The sequence below is a fragment of the Meles meles genome, chromosome 2 (genome assembly GCF_922984935.1).
Source record: "Meles meles chromosome 2, mMelMel3.1 paternal haplotype, whole genome shotgun sequence".
Classification (NCBI taxonomy): domain Eukaryota; kingdom Metazoa; phylum Chordata; class Mammalia; order Carnivora; family Mustelidae; genus Meles; species Meles meles.
The window spans coordinates 73699168-73721022 of NC_060067.1; the positions used below are offsets into that span (position 1 = coordinate 73699168).

Here is a 21855-nt window from a genome sequence, read left to right on the forward strand (position 1 = left end):
CTACATCCAACTACCAATTTATAACAAATTCAGAGGACAGAGGAATAACATGTTAAGCAACACCATAAGAATCCATTCAAGAAAATATGGACTATGGAAAAACTTTAGAAAAAACCCTAATTTTTTAAACAAATAAATTGTAGGAAAAAGAGCAAACAGAAAACCTATGGATTTTTTATAAGAGAGTTCAGACATATCAAACTCAAAGCACAGATTTCAGTGGATCCTCATTCAAACAAACTTTAAAGCCAAGGGGTGTGGTGGGGTGATGACATTTCTAAGACAACTGGAAATGTTAAGCATGGACTTTTTTCTTTGATCTTAACAAAGTATTAATGTTCAGTGTAATGATAATATTATGGTTATAATCTTAGACTACTGAAATAGTCATGGATAAAATGATGTGACTGGGTTTGAGATTTACTTCAGAATACCATGGTTAAAGAGGGAAGCAGGTAAGAATATACATGAAATATGTTTTCCCATGAGTTAAAAATTATTAAAACTGGATGATGGGTAAATGATGGAGGATCATTGTACGATTAAATCTAGTTTTATAGATGTTTTAAATTTTATATTTTTTCCAGTAAAATATGATTCTCTTCTTGGCCAAATATTTTCACACAGTTTGCAAATTAATGCATCTCCATCTTAAAAAGAAAAAAAGTTTAAATATACTAAGCTTACTGTCTAAATAATGAATATACTGACCTTCTGATTAAGAATTTCATAATATATTAAAAATTTCAAGATGTTTTAAAACATATAACTTGAGCACTTACCATTAGGGTTAAATAACCGGCAGCTTTTTAAAGAGGTTTCATAACCTACTACTAATTCTTCTATGATTGCCACCTAGAGTACAAACAAACAAGCAGACTTTAATAAAATATATATACATGCAGTTACCATTCTTGTACAAAATGTTATTATTTTAAAGAGCTACATCAACATTCTAAAAACTGGCACACACTCACGTACACACCCTTTTATAAACCTCTTAACCTAAGGATAAAAACTTAAAAAAGCAGGGGCGCCTGGGTGGCTCAGTGGGTTAAAGCCTCTGCCTTCAGCTCAGGTCATGATCCCAGGGTCCTGGGATCGAGCTCCACTTCCGGCTCTCTGCTCAGCAGGGAGCCTGCTCCACACACCCCCACCGCCTGCCTCTCTGCCTACTTGTGTTTTTTGTCTGTCAAATAAAAAAAAAAAAAAAAAAAAAAGAACAAACTTAAAAGCAAGTAAGCCATACATTTTTGAAGGAATTAAGATATAACTTTCAGGGTGCCTGGGTGGCTCAGTCAGTTAAGTGCCCAACTCCTGATTTTGGTTCAGGTTATGATCTCAGGGTTCTGGGACTGAGCCCCACATCGGACTCTGCGCTCACTGTCAAGTCTCCTTGACCTTCTCCCTCTGCCCCCCCCCCTCATGTCCTCTCCCTCTCTCTCAAATAAATAAAGTCTTTAAAAAAAAAAAAAAAAAAAAAGATGTAACTTTCTAGAAACTTACTGGCAACTTCTTTCCCTGCTAGAAAGGAGGGAACTTGCATCAAGCTAGAAATCAGGAAAAGGCTGCTAAAAAGAGGTAATACTGTAGGTAACACTACAGATGACTCTTGGTTCATTTTTATCTCAATTCACATAAATAACACCCACAGTTAACATCTGCCCTCCAAGAATCAAAAGAATTAAAAACTATGTGAAAAGAGAAATTCCGAAAGTACAAAATAGCATCAACTCTTGATTTTAAAATCCAAGAAAAAGCATTAGTAAAAACAGAACAGCAGGTGGGTTTCTGAAATTCAGGATAGTGAGTGGATGTCCAGGTTCTGGTTTCTCCTGAGTCATGACACTTGCTCCTGGCTTTGTAAGAGATCTGTGAACACTTTTAATTTATTAATTCCCTTCCTCACTTAATCCATCTATAATGGATTTGTTACTATAGAAGCTCTCCTAAATGACCTCAACTTAACCGACTCAACAGATTAACACCAGCACTCTCCATTACCTCAGAAAATTGTGAGGACTGAATGGTCACAGCTAGGTTATTCTGGTGTGCCCATGTTCTTCTGCTCCCACAAGGTAAGCTACCTGTTTACTAAGAGTTTTGTTTTCCCAAACCTGTTTGAATCAGTTGCATTTATTATCCTCATTACAGAATTCAGTATTACGCAAACTGAATAAATGAGAATGAAAGAAAAAACTGTTCTATGTTGAATACCATGGAAAGACTCAAGGATAAATTAGATAATTCTAACAAATTAAGGTTTCAATGATACAACCACAAAGCGGAAAATCATTAATAAAGAAGCTCCTATAATCAAGATTGCTTCGTAAGCATCCAGTTCCCATAATATTGATACTGAAAACAAGAGATCACATTTTAGGAATGTGATTTATGCAATTTAAAAAAGAGTGAAAGTCATCATAAAGCCGATACCTTGGGCCCCTCAACAAAAGACTGGAAAAAAAGCACACCTTCTGCGCTTTAGGTTAAAGTGTTCAGCATGTTCAATTTGTCCCATCTTTCTGATTCTTCACTGTAAGTGATTTCTATTTAGTCAACCAACATGTCTTGATGTCACTGTACTTGCAAGCAAAATAATCTAAACTAAAATTAAAACGGCCTCTTAATAAGCAATTTGAGCATTTTTATACATAGCTCAAAGAGTAAGTTAACTTACTGGGGCAGCAAACGAACTGCTGACACAATTTTCTTTCCACCAAATAAAAAAGGAGAAAGATTACTAAGCAAAACCTTAGTTTAAAAATCACACCTGACTTTCACCATGAACAAGGATTAGAGAAAGTACTGAAGAAATCACTACCTTACGAACTTTCCGTACCTATACAGACTCAAAGTAAATAGCAGAAATAAAAGAGAAAATAGGAAAATAAAGAGGTACAGAAGCATTTAAACTGCAAGATAGGAAAACAGATACTAGATTCACCAAATGTGTACTATGTACACAGATAATCAGGAATCAACAATCCAAATACTGAGCAAAGAAATGATAGTGGAGGTAAAATGGTATTTTGCTTTACCTTTTCTTTATCTTTGTATAATGACCTCAAAGTATTGAAGACTGGTGGACAACCTTTGCTGAAATTCATCCTTAGAAACTTATCCAAACATTCTTTAAACTTCTCACCTTGGAAGAAAAAAATTCTGTTGATTTGCATTTACCCAGACAACTCTAAAACGCATACTTTAATATTAATATGCATACTCATATATCTAAAACCAAGAAAACAAACTGTAATCCTATCATTTTCATTCCTTTGCAATTACTCTCACCAGATAAAAAGTTCAACGGTAATCTTCTTGGCACCAGTCCCCTGGGATATTTAGTCCAGGCTTCCTCATAAATTTTTAGTCGTTCTAACATATTAGCTGCAAACAAAGAAAAAATTATTTTCATATATTATAACTTATATGTTTTTTCTAACAAATTATAAATTTCTCCAAGTATATATAAATTCTTATTAAGCAGAAAAGTTGAAGGTGAAAAGAAAATTTCAAATAACCACCCAAATACACCAATCATTTTAGAGTATTTTTTCCTAATATTTTCATATTTTAAATACCTATAATCATCTAAAATACGTAATTTTTTTGATCCATTCTGCTTTAGGTACCTTTCAGAATCCAGGGACTCAGAGTTTACTTTAGTTCTAAGAAAGGCTTGGTTATTATGTTTCCATAGCTTCTCCACTATTCTCTTCAGCCTATCCTTTATTACAGAGCTTTTGGATCTAATCCCTCATCTTCCATTTTTCCTTATTTTTTTTTTATATTTTCTTTTACTCTTAGCTGAGAGCTCTCCTCGGTTCAGTCTTTCAGTTCACTAATTTCTCCTCACTTGTGGACTCTATTCCATTCAATCTGTTAAGATTTTTATGTCAAGAAGTAGGCTTCTCATTTCTTAAATTCCTAATTGGCACTTTCTCAAAACTTCCTATTTCACGCTGCAATTCCCTTTTTTCATCTTAGATACTTCCATTTACTCTCTTTTGCTGTACTAATGATTACCATTCCCGTGACAGTGTTCCAGAGTAGTAAAATATTCTTTGTTATAAGGTTTCTCTTGTATTTATCAATGTATCAGTAATGGCTCACTTCCAGTCTTGAAGGAGACAGCCTCAAATCAGATCATCATGGCTAAGGACCCTATTTGTAGATGACATGTTTCTGGGTCTGTCCTCCCAAGCAGGTTCCGTTCATGGGAGAGGGTGAAGGGAAGTTGTGGGGACACTCTCTGGACTCAAGTTCATTTGAGTGATGGAAATTTAGTCCCTCTTCCCACATAGGAAACAGTACTGCTCTTTCAGCTTGGTTACATTCACATGCCCTTGGGAGGCCATGCTGCTGTGGCCACAGAAGTTATGCTTGTTTCTTTCCTTTAGGGAGACATCTCTGTAAGTAAGGAGACATTTCTATCCATAGGAATTTCCCTTTCAATTTTTGTTGCTGCCATGCCATTTGTGAATTTCTGAAAGTTGTTTCTGAATTCTTTTCTCAACTATTTCTATAAATGTGCGGAAGAGAGGTTTCAGATAATGCCCACTCTCCCATATTAAATGGAAGTTTGCTACTATACTTTTGTATTCAGATTCTGAAACCAATTCCTTTTTTTTCTGAAACCAATTCTTAATGACTATTTTTCTAAGTTATGCTTTTCCATGAGTTAATAAAATATTTATCAACAAAAGGCGCAATTAAAACTTAAAAGTTTTAATACTACCTGGTTTGAGTGCCTTTTCCAGACCTTTATAATAGGCCCAGTTTTCAGGATTTCTTTCTTGTAATCCTCTATAAACATCGGCTGCATCTTCCAAACGACCTAACTGCAACAGAAGTTCCCCTGATGAAAAACAAATTAAATTAACTAGATATCTTCTGATTATAACTTTAACTTTTCCTTAAACTTTCTCTTAAAGCCTCTCCAATGTTGGGAATTGGATTTGGTATCATCCTAAATTCCCAATACCCTTCAACAAGACTACCATATTATTGTCTCTTTTTGAAGTTCTTATGTAGAAATGCCATCCTTTCCACATCCTCAATTGATTAAGGTATTTGTCTAACTACAGGCTATTCCCAAATTCACTAAAACAGTTACCAAGCCACCACCTACTAAATAATTATGCCTGACATAACACAATTTCATATCTGAATTACTGACCAAATCCAACACTCTAACCTTATGATCTCCAAATAAATTTTAAAGGATTCAGCTATAGCAGCCCACAGTCATGGCCACATTCAAAACCTCCTTTTTCTAGCTCTTCCACTACCAAATAGGGCAACTATCTTGCTTTAAGCTTCACTGTCTTGTCTAGCTTATTCTTGTCTCACTAATCCTAGCCTTCAATCTTAGAAAAAAACCATTCCCTTTCCTTCAGACCCTTCAATAAGTCATAGATTCATTGCTGGTTTTCTCTGAGCTGCACAACAAATCTCATCCCCAAATGACAGTAAGAGACCCAAATATCAAAATCGGTCTCAAAACACAAGGCTCCCTTATTTACTAATTTCAAGGCCTGGATCATCCCAAACGTTTGCTTGCTACACACCTTCTCACAAAACGTCATTAGAAGAATGGACAGAGACACCAGTTTCACTAGAAATCTATGAGCTCCAAAGTCAAATGAGCTTCAAACACTGCTCAGGTACACATTTCCTTATCTTTAATGGGTTTCCATCCACCAAAGGCATTATTTTCAAACCACAACTTCACCCTTGCACGCTCTGCTCTCATCAGACAATAAAAACAAACACTGAGTATTCACTATGTGCCAGTGACTTTCAATGGTTTCACATGCATTAAGTAATTCAATTCTCAAAACACTATTATTTTTGGGGCGCCTGGGTGGCTCAGTGGATTAAGGCTCTGCCTTTGGCTCAGGTCATGATCCCAGGCTGCTGGGATCAAGCCCCACATCGGCTCTCTGCTCAGCGGGGAGCCTGCTTCCTCCTCTATCTCTCTCTCTCTCTCTGCCTGCCTCTATGCCTACTTGTGATCTCTGTCAAATAAATAAATCTTTAAAAAAAAAAAACACTATTATTTTCATCATTTTAAAGCAGAGAGAACATTAGCAAACTTGCTGAGGGACTTTCAGATAGTTAATTGTTGGAATCAGGATTTGAATCCAAGTAATTTGGCTTAAAAAGCCCATATTCTTAACATCTATCACTGGCTCTCAGCCAAGGGCACTTTTGTCAATATCCGGAGACATTTTTTGGTTATCACAGTAAGGGAGAGGGTCGTGTTGCTGGTATTCTGGTAAGTAGATGTTGTTAAACATTCTACAACATATAGGAAATGTCCACCCCCAACATCTCAGTCCCAAAACAGTGCCAAGGTTAACAAACCTGCTTTCTACTAATCAAAAGCCTACCTCAATGAGAACAAAAAAATCCTGCAACTTTTCTCCCCTATACTATACCCACCAAACATTTCCTTAATTTTTTCCCACCTCTTTTTTGTAGATGGAACCAGTGGTTTAGAATCAATAATGAAACTTTGTGCTAATTATGCCCTCTCACCCACTCCAGAAGTTTGCAAATTATTCAGACCACTAACAATGCCTTTATTACTGGAATTTCCAAAGATTAATGTTCTACTACTCTCGGTTCCTTTCTATTCTCTTTATATTCTCTCCCCGTCCCCATCACCTGACTCACTGTAATTATCAAAACATACTTTTTGGAATGAACTGATGGCTGTTTCCTATTTCACTGAGAACACAGAAGCAATCAGAAGAGAACTCCCAAACACCCACTACACCTATATATCTACTTGCCTATATATTCCACCCTCTTTTGCTACTGTGAACTATTCATGTTGTTATCTAAAGCTAATCTTTCAACTTATCTACCAGATCACACCTTCTCTGTTGTATCAAATATTCTGTCTTTACTGGATCATTCTCCAGTGAGCATAAGCAGATACTGTTAAAAAAAACCTTTTGATTCTGTATTCCATTTCATCTAGCACAACCCCATTTATCTGTTTCCCTAGATAACAAAACTCCTTTTATGAGTCATCCACGCATGCTATCTCCAATTCCTTGACTTCCAATGTCATTTAATTCTACTTGATTTAACATTTTCCACCCTCCTTCCAAATGTTCAGAAAATGCTTTTGTTAAGGTCACCAATGACTTCCAAATTCCTAAAATCCACTGATCAATTGTGAATCCTCACCTAACTTGATCTGTCATTCTTTCTTGCTAATATAATTATCAAAGGGATCAAATGAAATGAGGTACTTAAGAGTATTTTGAAAACTAGCATGTATTTTGATAAAGAAACAAAGGTCCAAGCCTTGTGACTGGTCATACAGCTAGTTTTAGTAGTCCATAAAGAAATCCAAACTAGTTTTTTCCAACCTGGTGATCTTTTCATGAAGTCAGAAATACCCTCCCTTTATAATTAATAGATTGTTACAGAATGATCAATTCAAAGGAAAGTCGGCTCTTCTGGATCTATAGCTCACAAATGAGCTCCAGCAGAGGTACAGACTTCCATTTTTTTTTTCTTGCTAATAGCAGTATCCTCTGCTGAAAGCTCATCTGGCAAATAATGGTCATATCCACTATGTAAGAAAGTACCATACTTTTTTTTTTTTTAAACTGTCCAAAGTATTTGTTAGTTGTTTATTTATCAAGACAAACAATTCCACAACCCAGTATCTGTGCTTCATAGTTCAGGAACACAGGTCAGTGACAAACTTCAACTGAACTCAACCCAAAGCAATTCTATACATTCCAAAATCCCTTTGCACTCTGAAAGATACCAGTCTTCTTCATCTCAAAATCTTTCATGGAATCATAATTTCTGTAGAAATCTGCATATGCTTTCTTTCTTGGTTTGGCCACAGCAAACTTAGAGAAAGCTGCAACCCCCAGGGATACAACAAAGGCTCCAACAAACATAAAATCACAGATGCTTGGCCAGAGGCCTCGCATCGGAGGTTTCATCAAAGCACTGGAAATCATGGTAGTTATGCTCAACGCCAACCTCAAACCTAACCAAGAACCGTACCTTTTTAGTGTTCAACTTCAACAGGAGCCAAAGGAATGTGAAACCAGGAAACATCAGTTCCCTGGACTAACCCAGGCAAAGAGACATTTCAGATGGTAATTCTTAGAAAAGTACTTCTATTTTCAGTTACTGGTTATTCTTCTTTCATTTTCCATAATAAGGTCCTCAAGTTTTAAAACTGAGACTCTTTTTCAAGCCTTCTAATAAATGGCAGCATTAGAGAGCTTTATTGAGGGATCTATCCCTCTTATCACAATCCAAACACATAAAGCCAAATCTCTGGTTTCAATTCATATTCTATGTCCAGAAAGACATCCAGATAAACTAGAAAGACCTCATTATTGCCCCGTATATACTTCAGTAAAGACTGATTATCAACAAATAATACTGTCAATAACACATTCAGTCTTGCTAATAAGCTGTTCCTAAGAAATTTATTCCTGCCTTTTAAAATTAAGCAATTACCTCCCGTACTTTGATCAAACCCTATTAATATTTTCAAGCCAAAAACATTTTAAAGAAAAATATAGAGTCACTTCATTTAATGATCTTATTTTTTGCAATTATTCTTTCCTATATAAATATCCATTGTTTAAATGTGTATTTTCCAACATTACAAATTATTCAGCGTGTATGAGCAAGAAACAGATTTTTCTATCACCAAAAAGCTGAATTATATTCAATTATCAACAGCAACTAGTTTTTTAGTCTTGCTCTTTGTCAAAACTAAATACTAGAATAAATGATATCCTTTAAAGAAAAATACCTTTGGGGCACCTGGGCGGCTCAGTCAGTTAAGTGTTCAACTCTTGGTTTTGGCTCAGGTCATGATCCCAGGGTCCTGGTACAGAACCCCACATTAGGTTCCCTGCTCAGCAGAAGTCGGCTTCTCCCTCTGCCCCCACCCCCACACTTGTGCACGCACAGGCTCTCTCTCTCTCAAATAAGTAAAATCTTTAAAATAAGTAAATGAAAATAAAATTTTTTTTAAAATACCTTTGGTTTCTTCTACAGCAAGTTTATCACAAATTTGCTTTTCATAGGTACAAAGATGTTCCAGGGCTTCTCTATAGAGACCTGCTTCCCGAAGAACTTGGTTCTGATATAAAAGGAGTTCACTATATTCATAATCCACTTTATCAGGGGATGTCTACATATGGATACAAGGAATACTAACAGTAAGAATTTTGTTTTCATACTAGAAAACTGTTTAAACACTCAAAATACTTTCAAGAAATCAAAGGATAATAACTGATTGACAAAATTCATTTTCTAAAAATTCTTAAACATTTGTCTAGGGAGCAACTAAGTAAAAAATGACAGTATTAACTTATTAACTGAATAAAGTAAGAATCCCTAAGTCCTTACATATAAGTAAACAGGGGAGAAAAGAAAGCTCTTACTTAAGAGTAGAATGTCAAATAATAAGTCTAGAAAAAGTAAGAGAGTTAAAGAATCACCACTTTTTAACTATCATAGAACAGTTGATTCAGGCAAGAATCATAATCGATGAAATGTTAAAACTAGTGGTAAGTTTGATGAAGAACAGGCTACTCATAAAATCTCAAACTGTTTACTAAATACAGAGAGGAAGAAAAATAACAACTTTTTAATAAAGAAACCTGGCAGGCACAACCCTAACCAAGTAATTAAACAGAACAAAAAAACCTTCTGCACTTCTCAATGTGATGAACTAAGAAGGGCTAAATATAACTCCTGTAGTTTCCTCCCAAAAATTCTTAACTATTTCTAATAATGAAGAAACATCAAAGAAATCCAAATTGATGGACATTCCACAAGCACCTGCTGTACTCGTCAAAAATTTCAATGTCATGAAATACAAATAAAGTCTTCGAAAGACTTTTCAGATTAAATCAGACTAGAAAGAAATGATAACTAAAGGCAAAGTACGATTCCAGTAATGGGGGGGGAATCTTAGAAAGGATATAAATAGAGCAATTAATATATTTTTAATATGAGCTGTGGATTAGATAATAACAGTCTATCAATGTTAAATTTCCTAATTTTTGATAATCTATATTGTACTATGTATAGAGTTAATAATGATAAGAGTTATTCTCAGGAAATATCACACTAACATAACAGACTTAGGAGTATAAGATCAGGGTGTCTGCATTACTCTCAAATGTTTCAGGGAAAAAAACTTAAAAAGATAAATAAATAATAAAAATTGTAAAGTAAATGTGCGAAGTATTATCATTAATGTGACTGAACTCATATACGGAGTTCTTTGTATTAGTCTTGCAACTTTTCTTGAAGTTTGAAACTATTTCAAAATAAAAAATTTGCAAGTCTATATGCACTTCTTTTTTATGATTATACTTAGAATTAGATTGAGTTTACTAAGTCTGACTTCTGGTTGTTACCTGTTGTGTTTTCCTAAATTCTTCTAAAATCTTTGCTGCCATTTCATAATCTTCTAATAAATGGTAAGCAATAGCATAACCAATCCATGATGCTCTCTGTGCAGGGCGAAGCTGAAGTAATTGATACCTCGTTTCCTTTAAGAGGGAAAAAAAAACCACTTTTTCTTAGGTTTACAGTGAAAGCAAATGCTCTTAAAAAAGACTGTATTAATTTATTCAACAATGCTGAGTAATTTGCAATACAACACTGGGAATAAAATAGCTACAGACACCCATATTGTATAGCTTTATAGGAGCAAAACAATATTTGGTAAGAAGTACAATGAGCTACCAAGATAATCTTGTAACTGTTTTAGAACTTAAGACTAAACATGCTTTATTAATTCCTGAACTACTTTAAAAAAGAGAGAGACAGCATGAAAAAGAGTACATAAGAAAAATTTTTTTAAAAATAGGGCCCAACTACTGAGTTAAGATCTATAGGAACAACTGAGCAGGTACTACATGGACTTTACAGATTTGAATTAATAGACTGATTTAAGGGTTAAAATATAGGCACGAAGACAGAATAATCTCAGTGGAGTTAAAAAGAAGAAACAAATATGCTTTCCAGAAAAATGTGAGAACTAAAGGTTGTATTTACATGTTAATCGCAAACAAAGGCATTGCCTATTTGAGGAAATCAGTGTTAATTTTCACTGAATTAACTCCATTCTACACAGTAATCCAATTCTGCCTCAGTAAAATAATTTATTTTAAAAATCTGGTTAGTCTAGTCATAACATATACACAAGCACTACTAGAAGGAGACGAATAAGAGTCAATCCAATTCTGTTTAAAAACAGAAAATTTTGTTTTCAGTTAAGTACTCACAAAAGTTTTAAATATTTTAATACTACTTCCCCTTAGAATAAAAAAAAAATGGCTATTTTACTTACCCTGTAACCCTCAAGATCTCTCATTTGAATCTGTAGTAAAGAAAGGTCCCTTAAGATTTGAAGATTGTCTTTATCCCATTTTAACGCATTCCTATAACATTTAATGGCTTCATCATATTTCTTGTCTGACCTCTGGAGAAGGCCATAAACATGCCAACCTAAAGGATTTAGTTAAGGACACAACCTACAAGTCAAGAAATAATATTCCAGTAATATTTCTCAAGAAACTCAGAAAACTACAGCTATTTATAAAATTATAAGCTTTTTTTAAAAAAAAGGAGAGAATATAAAGATAGAAGTTTAACATTCTAGAAAACAACACAGCTTTTGAGCCAGAGAAAAAAGGACTCACCTATCTTATTAGCTTTGACTTTGGTAAGTTACTTAGTCTTGCTTTTTTTCCTCAATTATAAAATGTAAACAGAAAGTTTACACAGCATAGTCTCATTACTAAATGGAAAAGACTGGTACAAAATAAATGCTCAATAAATGTTATGAATTATCTATTTATTGAGAGCAAGAGAGTGAGTGCACATGCGCACATGAGTTTGGGGGGGTGGGGGGGAATGGGATATGCATGGTGCGCAGAGGGATAGGGAGAATCCCAAGCTGGCTCTACACCACTGGTCTGGATCTCAGGACCCTGAGATCATGACCTGAGCCAAAATCAAGAGTCAGATGCACTGGGTGTGGTGCATAAACAATGAATTTTGGAACACTGAAAAAAATAAAATTTAATTTAATTCAAAAAAAAAAGAAAAAGAAAAAGAAGAGTCAGATGCATAACCAACTGAGCCACCCAGGTGCCCCTGGAATCATCTTTACTTTAAAAAAAAAAAAAGAGGGAATCGGTATATACATGACATATAATTACTTTACATCATGTACATTTTCTTTAGCTAACAATATCCTTAGTATAGAATATTTAGTGCAGTTCAAAGTTCCTGAAAGTCAATACACAGAAGATAAAAACCACATGTAAGATAAAAGTTCATTTAGCAAATAATTATTAAAATATCCTAATAGGGGCGCCTGGGTGGCTCAGAGGGTTAAAGCCTCTGCCTTCGGCTCAGGTCATGATCCCAGGGTCTTGGGATCGAGCCCCGCATTGGGCTCTCTGCTCAGCAGGGAGCCTGCTTCCTCCTCTCTCTCTGCCTGCTTCTCTGCCTACTTGTCATCTCTGTCGGTCAAATAAATAAATAAAATCTTTAAAAAAAAAATCTTAATAATCAGGGTGTAGATGACCGAAATGGATTGTTTCCTGCATTCAAAAAACTTGAAAGCTAGTAAGGGCACAGGTAAGTAAACTCTAGTTGGTTGTAAAAAATGCTATCAAGAGGGAAAATACGAAAATAATTCCACTCCCTTAATAGGTCCTTTTCACTTCAGATCTTGATTACTGCGCAGTCACCTATCCTCCTACCTTCAGTCTCTCTACTTTTATTCTCTCCAGAGTAACCTTTCTTTAAAAAAAAAAACATAAAATCAAAAGAAAATAATTCACTTCCCTTTCTAGAAACTTGTAGTGTTCCTCTCTTAGATCAGATTTAAAATTTTCAATCTACCAACTTTTATGCCAGGGATCCTCAACAGAGTCAGTTAAATACATAATGTCCAGGATGGCAATTTAACTGAAAAACATATTTAATACCATAAATTTTATTTGAAAAATCCTTGCTTTCCCACTATAAATGATAAAGCAAAGCTTAACACAATCTTCTCATTTGGCTAGTACATGTTTTTAAAAGCCTAAGGCACTACCCTCCATTAATCTGGCCCCCATCACCTTTATTTCAGGACTTTATTACCTCTCAAGCACTGCAACTATCTTTTAACTACTTCTGAACTCCTATAAATTTATAATTAAGGAGTTTAACATTGCTAAAAATTTAAAGAAACATATGTCCATCAAGAGGAACGCAAATAAATACATACAGAACACTATGCAATCATTAAAAAGGATGAAAAAGTATCTACAACAGTCTTACTACTTACTTAGTCCTTTGATTACCTTAGAGTTTCCACTTACTCCCAACTCATTTCTGATTTACTGGATTAGTTATAATTTTTGAACAAGCTGTAACGTTTTATGTAATACTCAAACATGTTCCTATATATGCTTCCAGTAAGTACCTTCTTTCATCAGACTATAAATCCCTCAACAGCAAAATCCCTAACTCTGCTTCATCTGTAGTTTACCAGAGGTCTGGTAAACACCTGAAATTCAAATGTCTCAGCACTAAAAATTGTGCCAGCTCACAAAATAGGTACAGAAATACTGTTAAAAATGGTTTATAAAAAAAGTAACCTAATTTTAATAAAATAATTTTAAAAAAACAAAAATATTAATTTTATGCAGAAAAAAAAAGAACCCCCAATTTTTTCTCTATCTTCCTTCAGACATTTGTACTTGCTCCTAACTTCACACTTCTCTTAACATTTACCTCGTATACTACCTTGGGATTATCAGAAACTATGTTAAACATCTATCTCATCATTAAATCCTCAAAACACCACAATGAGATAAATATGGTTATCCTCATTTCATACACTAGGAAACTAAGTCTTAAGATCATAAAAAGATGAGGAGGTGAAATTCAAACCTAAGGGAAGCTTACTCCAAAGCCTGTGCTCTTCATCAGTATACTATCTGCCTCTTTATTATTCTTACTGTATATTTTTTTCTAAATTTATAATGATGATGAAATCTCCAGGGTGTTACTTTGTTTGTAATTGTGGGAAGAGCTTTCATAAATATGGTACCCCATCTGTGAGGGATAGGTTTCAAGACTCTCAAAAACTGCCTGAAACAATCAACAGTATTGAAACCTATATATAGCTATGTTTTCTCCTTTACACACACCTATGATAAAACTTAATTTACAAATTAGGCATGGTAAGAGATTAACGATAACTAATAACAAAACAGAACTGTAACAATACACTGTAATAAAAGTTGTGTGAATGTGGTGTCTCTTTTAAATATTTTATTGTACTGTACTCACCCTTTTCCTTGTGATATGAGATGATAAAATGCCTACGTGATGGGATGAAGTGAAGTGAATGACGCAGGCATTGTGATGTCGGGTAATACCACTACTGACCTGACAGTGCATCAGAAGGATCATGTGCTTCCAAACGGCAGGTGAGTTTGGGTAACTGAAACTGCAGAAAGTGAAACTGCGGATAAGGTGGGACTAGGGTATTTTACAAGGTAAGTCCAATGTATCCGAATAGAAGTAATGTGAGAATAGGGGAGGTACACAAAAATGTTCCACAGTGACAACTGTTACTCAATTTAAAACTCTGGAATTACACAGTAAGAGGAATCTAAGACTTCTGACTCCCAAATTGCTGTTTTAGCTTAAGACATCCCAAACCAATCCTTAAACATCTCAAAAAGGATACACACATGACTCTTCAAGTCATTTCTCAAACCTCTACGAACCAATTCGTATGCTTCTTCCTTTTTCCCTAAACAGTTCAATGTTAATCCTTTCATAGCCAGGGTTTCTATTTTTAAAAAAAGAGAAAGAAAGAAAACGAAGAAAAAAGAAAGTAATTAAACATTAAAAATAATTAACAAAAAAGTAATCATAATCTGAAAAACAAATGTTACAGTATCCTAAGAATTTAAACTTTCAAGAGGGTTACTTGGAAAAATTTCAGACTTCTACAGAATTAAAACATTTTAAAATTTGGCAAACCAAGAAGAAACACATTTCTATAGTCTAGGCATCCCCAGAAATCTTTTCTAAATAAAAAGATACAAAAATGCATGGATATCTGGTAATTCTTATACTAACAAGATACAATGACTCTATTATTGTTCTTCAAGGGAATTCCATGGGGTCACCTTACATAATTAAACACTACCTTAAAGTATGGAAAACTTTACCTTAAAACAGACTTTATTTCTGTGAACCTAAGTTACATTAAAATTAAATTCACTGTTCAATGGTTAAACCATTCACATAAATTATCTAATAGTTCTGACTTTCATGTATTTTTTAATGATTCTTTGGGATTACTATCAAACACACAACAAAGAAAATGTCAGGCACCTGTCATTCACAATCAAAAGATTAACAGAGTTCAGGGAAATACTAAGTTCTAGAAAAGGAAAAGAAAAAAAGATTCCTAATTTTATAACATGCATGTTATGAAGCATATAGGAATAAAAAATACTCATTATGATTTACTTAAATTTTAGGGCTAAAATTTATAATTTATAGAAGAATTAATTAAGAATAAAAAGTAAGGTATTACCCTGAGGAAAAATCAACATTTATTAGAACAATTAAGGAAATAGAAAAGAGAGGGGAAAATCAAATACAAATCATTATAAATCATACAAAACTTTAAAGGAAAAGGAAGCAAACAAAATATATTTGGCAAGTAGCCAAACTAGCAAGGTAGCGAACAGTATAAAACAGTTCTGTGTTGTCAAATATGTAAAATCTATTCATACAAGTTTTACTAAACATCTTAAAAGTGCCTTAATTAATGAAACCCTGTACTGCTAGTGAGTCTAAGACAAACCATCATTTTACATACTATTAAAATACTTTCAATTAAATTATGGCACTTCATACAACATACCATCACTCTAACAGAAAAAAATTTTTTTGAAGATTTTATTTATTTATTTGACAGAAAAAGAGAGAACACATGAATGGGGGAGAGGCAAGCAGGGAAGAGGGAGAAGCAGGCTCCCCGTGGAGCAGGGAACCTGACATGGGGCTCAATCCCAGACCCTGGGATCATGACCTGAGCTGAAGGTCAAGGCTTAACTGACTGAGCCATCCAGGTGACCCAATTTAGATGGTTTTATTCCCCCTGCTTTCCACCTCCAATTTTATTATTACAGTAAAAATACACAGGAGTAAACAGAGCCGATAAGAACTATTGCTCTCGCCCTCTTCTTCAATACTTAAAAGATTATCTAATTACTGAAGAGCCATGTTTCCTAACTGTACAAATCAGACTTGCGAAAGCTTAGCTTTCCTTTGCGTCTTCACAAGTTCAGCCACACACTCTTACCCTACCAACATCTCACTGTCCAATCTTACCTTCACCTAGGCAAAAAGTATATGTAAATTTTCAGAACATTATTATATACAAATATGTCTTAAACATAACTGTCTTGAAAACCCAAGATACAATGCTGAATAAAAAGATGCTAGCTCATAAGCTAAGGACAAAATGGACACTTTCTGAGTAAGCTTAATGTAAGACATCAAATTTTCCCAGCTCAACGTAAGTTCTAAACCAAAACTGTCTAATATCTTAAATGAGCTTATTTATTCAATTTAAACATATCTGTCCCAATTAATTTCCTCTGCCTTTCCTACAGCACTAATCTTCAAAATGGGAATAAACCAGAAATCAAGTAGAATGTGTCACAGTTTTCTTGGCATTAAATTCAAACTACAGTATTAAAACGTCTTCACACAAGAGTTGGAGAAGGTCCATTCTGTCTGAAAAATAGTTAGGGCAGCTGAGATAGTTAGGGTAAGCTTCACTTACCCAGGTAAGTGAAGCCAGACATGTTAGCAAAGCTTTATTTACTTACACTTACTAGTATATGGTATTTATACTTACCTCCATGCTCTGCAAATTTGGGATTAGAAAGGATTTGTTTACAGAATTTCAACCCATTTCGATACTGTTTATGTTCATAACATCTCTGTCAAAACAAAAAAGAAAAAATTGGGTTCAGCAAGAAATGCAAACAATTTTAAATTCGATCCTAAAATTTTGATTGCTAAATACAACAAAATGATCAAATGTTATTTCCATATTCTCCTAAATCCCACTAAAATTCCAGTAAGAAAAAAAAAAATACAGAAGATTCAAATATAGAAAGTAAAAGCAAGACAAAGAGATAGAATACAGAGTAGGTAAAATAAGAAATCATTAGCTCACTCCAAAATGTCCAGCAAATGTTATAGAAAATGAAATCTGCAAGAAAATAAACGTATGGAAATTGTATTATAAGATATTATTTTCTTCTTACTGAAGGAAAGAAATCTCTCAAGCCACAGGAACGAACAAGTACATGCAAAATAATGCAGAAGAAGAAAAAGATCTATACCATGGCAGATCATAATGAAATTCCAAAGCCTTGGAAATGAAGAAAAGGTCCTTAAAAACTTCCAGAGAGGGGAAAAAAGGCACTTAAAAAGGATCTGTAATTAGAATGTCACTCAACTTTTATTCCAAAGTCATAATGCAATTCTGCTAAAAACTAGAAAACCTTAAAAATTCAGAGTGAAATCAAGTTTTGACCTAGAATTCTAAAGCCAGCCAAATTATCAAGTATGTAAAAATGACACAGGCTTCTCAGAAAGTTAAAATTTTATCTCTATGCATTCTTTCTTATGAAGTTATTAAAAGGAATCAAAACAAACAAACAAAAAAAACAACATGGCACTTGGTAAATAAATTTAATGCAGAAAAAAGAATAGAGAACAACCACTCCAAAATAAAAAAGGAAGCCAAAGGCCACCATTAACACAGATTTCCAGTAAGGGCAAAATGGAACTCATAGATTTCATAATATGGAAATCATTATTCATAAGCAAATGACAGAAATTCAGACACATTTGGGGAAAATGAGCAATAGGTCTATAGAAAACCAGGCAACTAAATGAGACAAGTATTAACTCTAGGAGAAATAAAGGCTTGTATAAGGAAGAAAAACATGTTCTTCGTGTAAAATGGAAGCGGGAGACGTATTTTTACATTATAAATGTTTTAGTGCTATTTGACTTTCAGGCATCAATGTGTGGTTTCACTAATAATTACTATTTTTTAATGTTTGTGGTTTTTTTAAGTAGGCTCCATGCCCAACGTGGACCCCAGCACAGAACCTATACTCACTGCACTTAAATCAAGACCTGAGCCAAAAAGAAGAGTCAGATGCTTAAGACTGAGCCATCCAGGTGCCCCAATAATTATTTTATAAACCATTCTACTTGTTACAGAGAAAAGCCTACATCTTAAAGATATAACAATCTACACCAGAACTCACTGTCATAAATTTAAGCAAATTTTACTCACAACTTTTAAAACAGTATCTTCAAAATCTGGGAGGGAGACTTAATGCAAATGATGACAAAAATCAAAGCAGAAAAAATGTGTAGAAAGAAAAAAAAATGTAGAAAGAAATCAACTGCTTAAGCTCAATGCTAGGGCCAACTATAGAACTGTTCTATAACCAAGTATGTACTCATCATCCCTACTTCGCTATTTCTCACCTCAAACTTAATATGTCCAAAACACAACTGAATTTTCCTCCCAGAATCTCTTCTGTACCAAGTCTTCTTCATCTCAGTAGATGCTTTGCCCTTAACTCATCCAACCAGATATGAAAGGGGAAAAAAAAAACCCCAAAACCCTATTTATCTTAGGTACTTTCTTTCACTCATACTTTCATCCTCTAGTACCATTAGTCCTTTATAAGAGCCTCCTAATTCCCTACCCCCTCTCCCTACCATCAACTATACACTTGGCAGGCGTTATCTGAGGATAAGAGAGAAGGGAAAGCGAAAGCAATAACTTAGGGCTATCATCAACCATATGTAGTCAAAGAAACATAACTAATTAAATTTCATGTTCCTATTTACTAAGTAGAAAACCCAATTATAGTATAAGTATTTTCTTCTTATAGTGATTATTTATAACCAACTATAACTTATATATATAATTTATAATTATAATAATAAATAATGTAAACACAGTTAAAAGGGACACTCTTGATATGTCAATATTTTCCAGGAACTATATACATACAAAGACCAGTTTAAGGGCATTGTTCTTAAAATTTTCAATTACCTTTCTGAAAATTTATTTCTTTATATATATACATGTATGTATATGTGTGTGTGTATATATATTTTTAATTTTATCTAAGTAGGCTTCATGCCCGGTGTGGAGCCCAACATGGGACTTTAGATCAAGAGCTGATCAAGAGTGGGACACTTGGGCACCTGGGTGGCTCAGATAGTTAAGCATCTGTCTTAAGCTCCAATCATGATCCCAGGGTCCTGGGATCGAGTCCCGGGTTGGGCTCCCTGCTCAGCAGGGAGTCTGCTTCTCACTCCCCTTCTGCTCCCCCTGCTTGTGCTCTCTCTGTCAAATAAATAAATAAATAAATAAAGAGGGACCAGAAAGCAGTAAGTTCAAGAATTTTCAGGGTTCACATGTTACTGAGAATTCCAAATAGCCAGAATGGAGTCTTCACTGAACACCTGCAGAATTCAGTAAACACTGCAAAAAGGTCTACTCAGCAGAAGAAAAAACTAACCCTAGAATAAGTGTACTCTAGACCCACTCTAAGCAGGGTCCTAGGCTGATATACTAGTACCTTCACTGTCTGCTATTAACAAAGTTCAACACTCTTTAAAGACGGTTAAGTCATAGAAAACAATGTAGAATTCATAAATACCCAATATTCAACGAAATATTATTAGATAAGCTAAGAAGCAAGAAAACATGATCCATAACCAGGAGAAATAAGAGAAATGATGGAATAATGAGGTCAAAATATCAAGACAAGTAGATGCTCAAGAGTTTAAGGAAAATATAAACATGAGAAAAGGGAAACAGAACATATAAAAAAGAACCAAACAGTGCTTCTAGAGGTGCAAAATATAATATTATACAATGAAAATGTCATCAGATTAAAGGTACTGACATTGTAAAAGAAAAAATGAGTGAAAAGGAAGACACAGCAACAGAAACTACCCAAAATGAAGTATAGAGGAAAAAGACAGAAAAAGTATATGAGCACAGTCCCCATGCAGCTGTTGCTAAAAACTGTTGAGTACCAAGTCTTAAATATGTAGGGTAAAACTTCATGAAGCCAAACAACCCTTCTTTACAAAAGAAAAATTCTAAAAGCACCACAAATCTAAATGAAACAGGTGTAACAATAAAGCTTCCATTAAAAAAACCATTTTTTAAAAGATTTTATTTATTTGACAGAGATCTCAAGTAGGCAGAGAAGCACGCAGAGAAAGAGGGGGAAACAGGCTCCCTGCCGAGCAGAGAGCCCAATGCGGGGCTCAATCCCAGGACCCCGAGATCACAACCCGAGCTGAAGGCAGAGGCTTAACACACTGAGCCACCCAGATGCCCCAAAACCATTTTAAAATATCTTCATTATAGGTTGGGTTGACAGGCTCCTTTATCCCTTAAACAGGTAAGTTTAAATGTTTAACATAGTATTAATAAAATGCAAGCCAGGGGACACCTGGGTGGCTCAGTCAGTTAAGCATCTGACTTCAACTTGAGTCATGATGCCCCACATTGGGCTCCCTGCTCAGTGGAGGAAGTTTGCCTCTCCCTCTCCATCTGCCTCTCCACCTGCTCAAGCTCTCCCTCTCTCACAATAGATAAATAAAATCTTAAAAAAAAAAAAAAAAAAGGCAAACCAGAGAAGACATAAGCAATGCCCAACAAAGATCCTATATGTAGAATATATAAAGAACTCCTTTAAGTTAGTATCAAAAACACAGCTCATTAAAAAATTGGTCAAGGAAGAGGGCCCGCATGGCTCAGTCGGTTAAGTGTCTGCCTTCTGCTCAGATCATGATCTCAGCGTCCTGGGATCAACCATGCACTGGGCTCTCCACTCAGCAGGAGTCTGCTTCTCCCCCTCCTTCTGTGCACTCTCTCTCATTTTTGCAAATAAATAAATAAAATCTTTTTTAAAAATTAAAAAAATTGGGGAAGGGTCTTGAAAAAAATGCACCCAAAAGAGGTTATACTAACAGCCTATAAGCGCATCAGAGGTGCTTAATTACATCAAAACGAACAAAAACATACATTCACCAAAAGACAGGAAAAATGTGAACATTCATTAAAAGCTGAGTTTACAAAAAAATACGTGAAAGCAGGGAGCCTGGGTGGCTCAGTGGTTAAATGTCTGCCTTTGGCTTGGGTCATGATCCCAGGGGCCTGAGGTCAAGCCCTGCATCAGGCTCCCTGCTCAGTGGGAAGCCTGCTTCTCCCCCTTGCACTCTCCCTGCTTCTGTTCCCTCTCTCGCTATGTCTCTCTCTGTCAAAAAAATAAATTAAATCTTAAAAAAAAAAAAAATACATGAAAGCAACAAAAAATACCTAAATTAATAACCTACCTGTATAATAGTAGTAACTGAGCAAAAACTTACTATATTTTTAAATTTACTTTGGATTAAGAATTGCTTTTATGTGGGGCGCCTGGGTGGTTCAGTGGGTTAAAGCCTCTGCCTTCGGCTCAGGTCATGATCCCAGGGTCCTGGGATCGAGCCCCACATCGGACTCTCTGCTTAGCAGGGAGCCTGCCTCCCCCACCCCACCCCCCCCACCCCGCACCTCTCTGCCTACTTGTGACCTCTGTCAAATAAGTAAATAAATAAAATCTTTAAAAAATAATAATAATAATAACGTGATGGGCACTGTTATTTAAAAAAAAAAAAAGAATTGCTTTTATGGGG

At 34.9% G+C, this 21855-nt stretch overlaps 1 protein-coding gene across 2 annotated transcripts in view; it reads right to left on the minus strand.

Moving 5' to 3' along the window:
- NAA15 (N-alpha-acetyltransferase 15, NatA auxiliary subunit) overlaps positions 1-21855 on the minus strand; it is an 85745-nt gene that overhangs the window by 34928 nt on the left and 28962 nt on the right. For both annotated transcript variants that reach the window (XM_045986747.1, XM_045986743.1), the window contains exons 2-10: positions 16976-17060; positions 14780-14884; positions 11372-11529; positions 10434-10568; positions 9043-9196; positions 4742-4861; positions 3295-3390; positions 3042-3148; positions 783-855 (exon numbers count right to left, since the gene is read on the minus strand). In XM_045986747.1, coding sequence (XP_045842703.1) covers positions 783-855; positions 3042-3148; positions 3295-3390; positions 4742-4861; positions 9043-9196; positions 10434-10568; positions 11372-11529; positions 14780-14884; positions 16976-17060 — 1033 coding nt within the window. The remainder of the gene's footprint in view (positions 1-782; positions 856-3041; positions 3149-3294; positions 3391-4741; positions 4862-9042; positions 9197-10433; positions 10569-11371; positions 11530-14779; positions 14885-16975; positions 17061-21855) is intronic.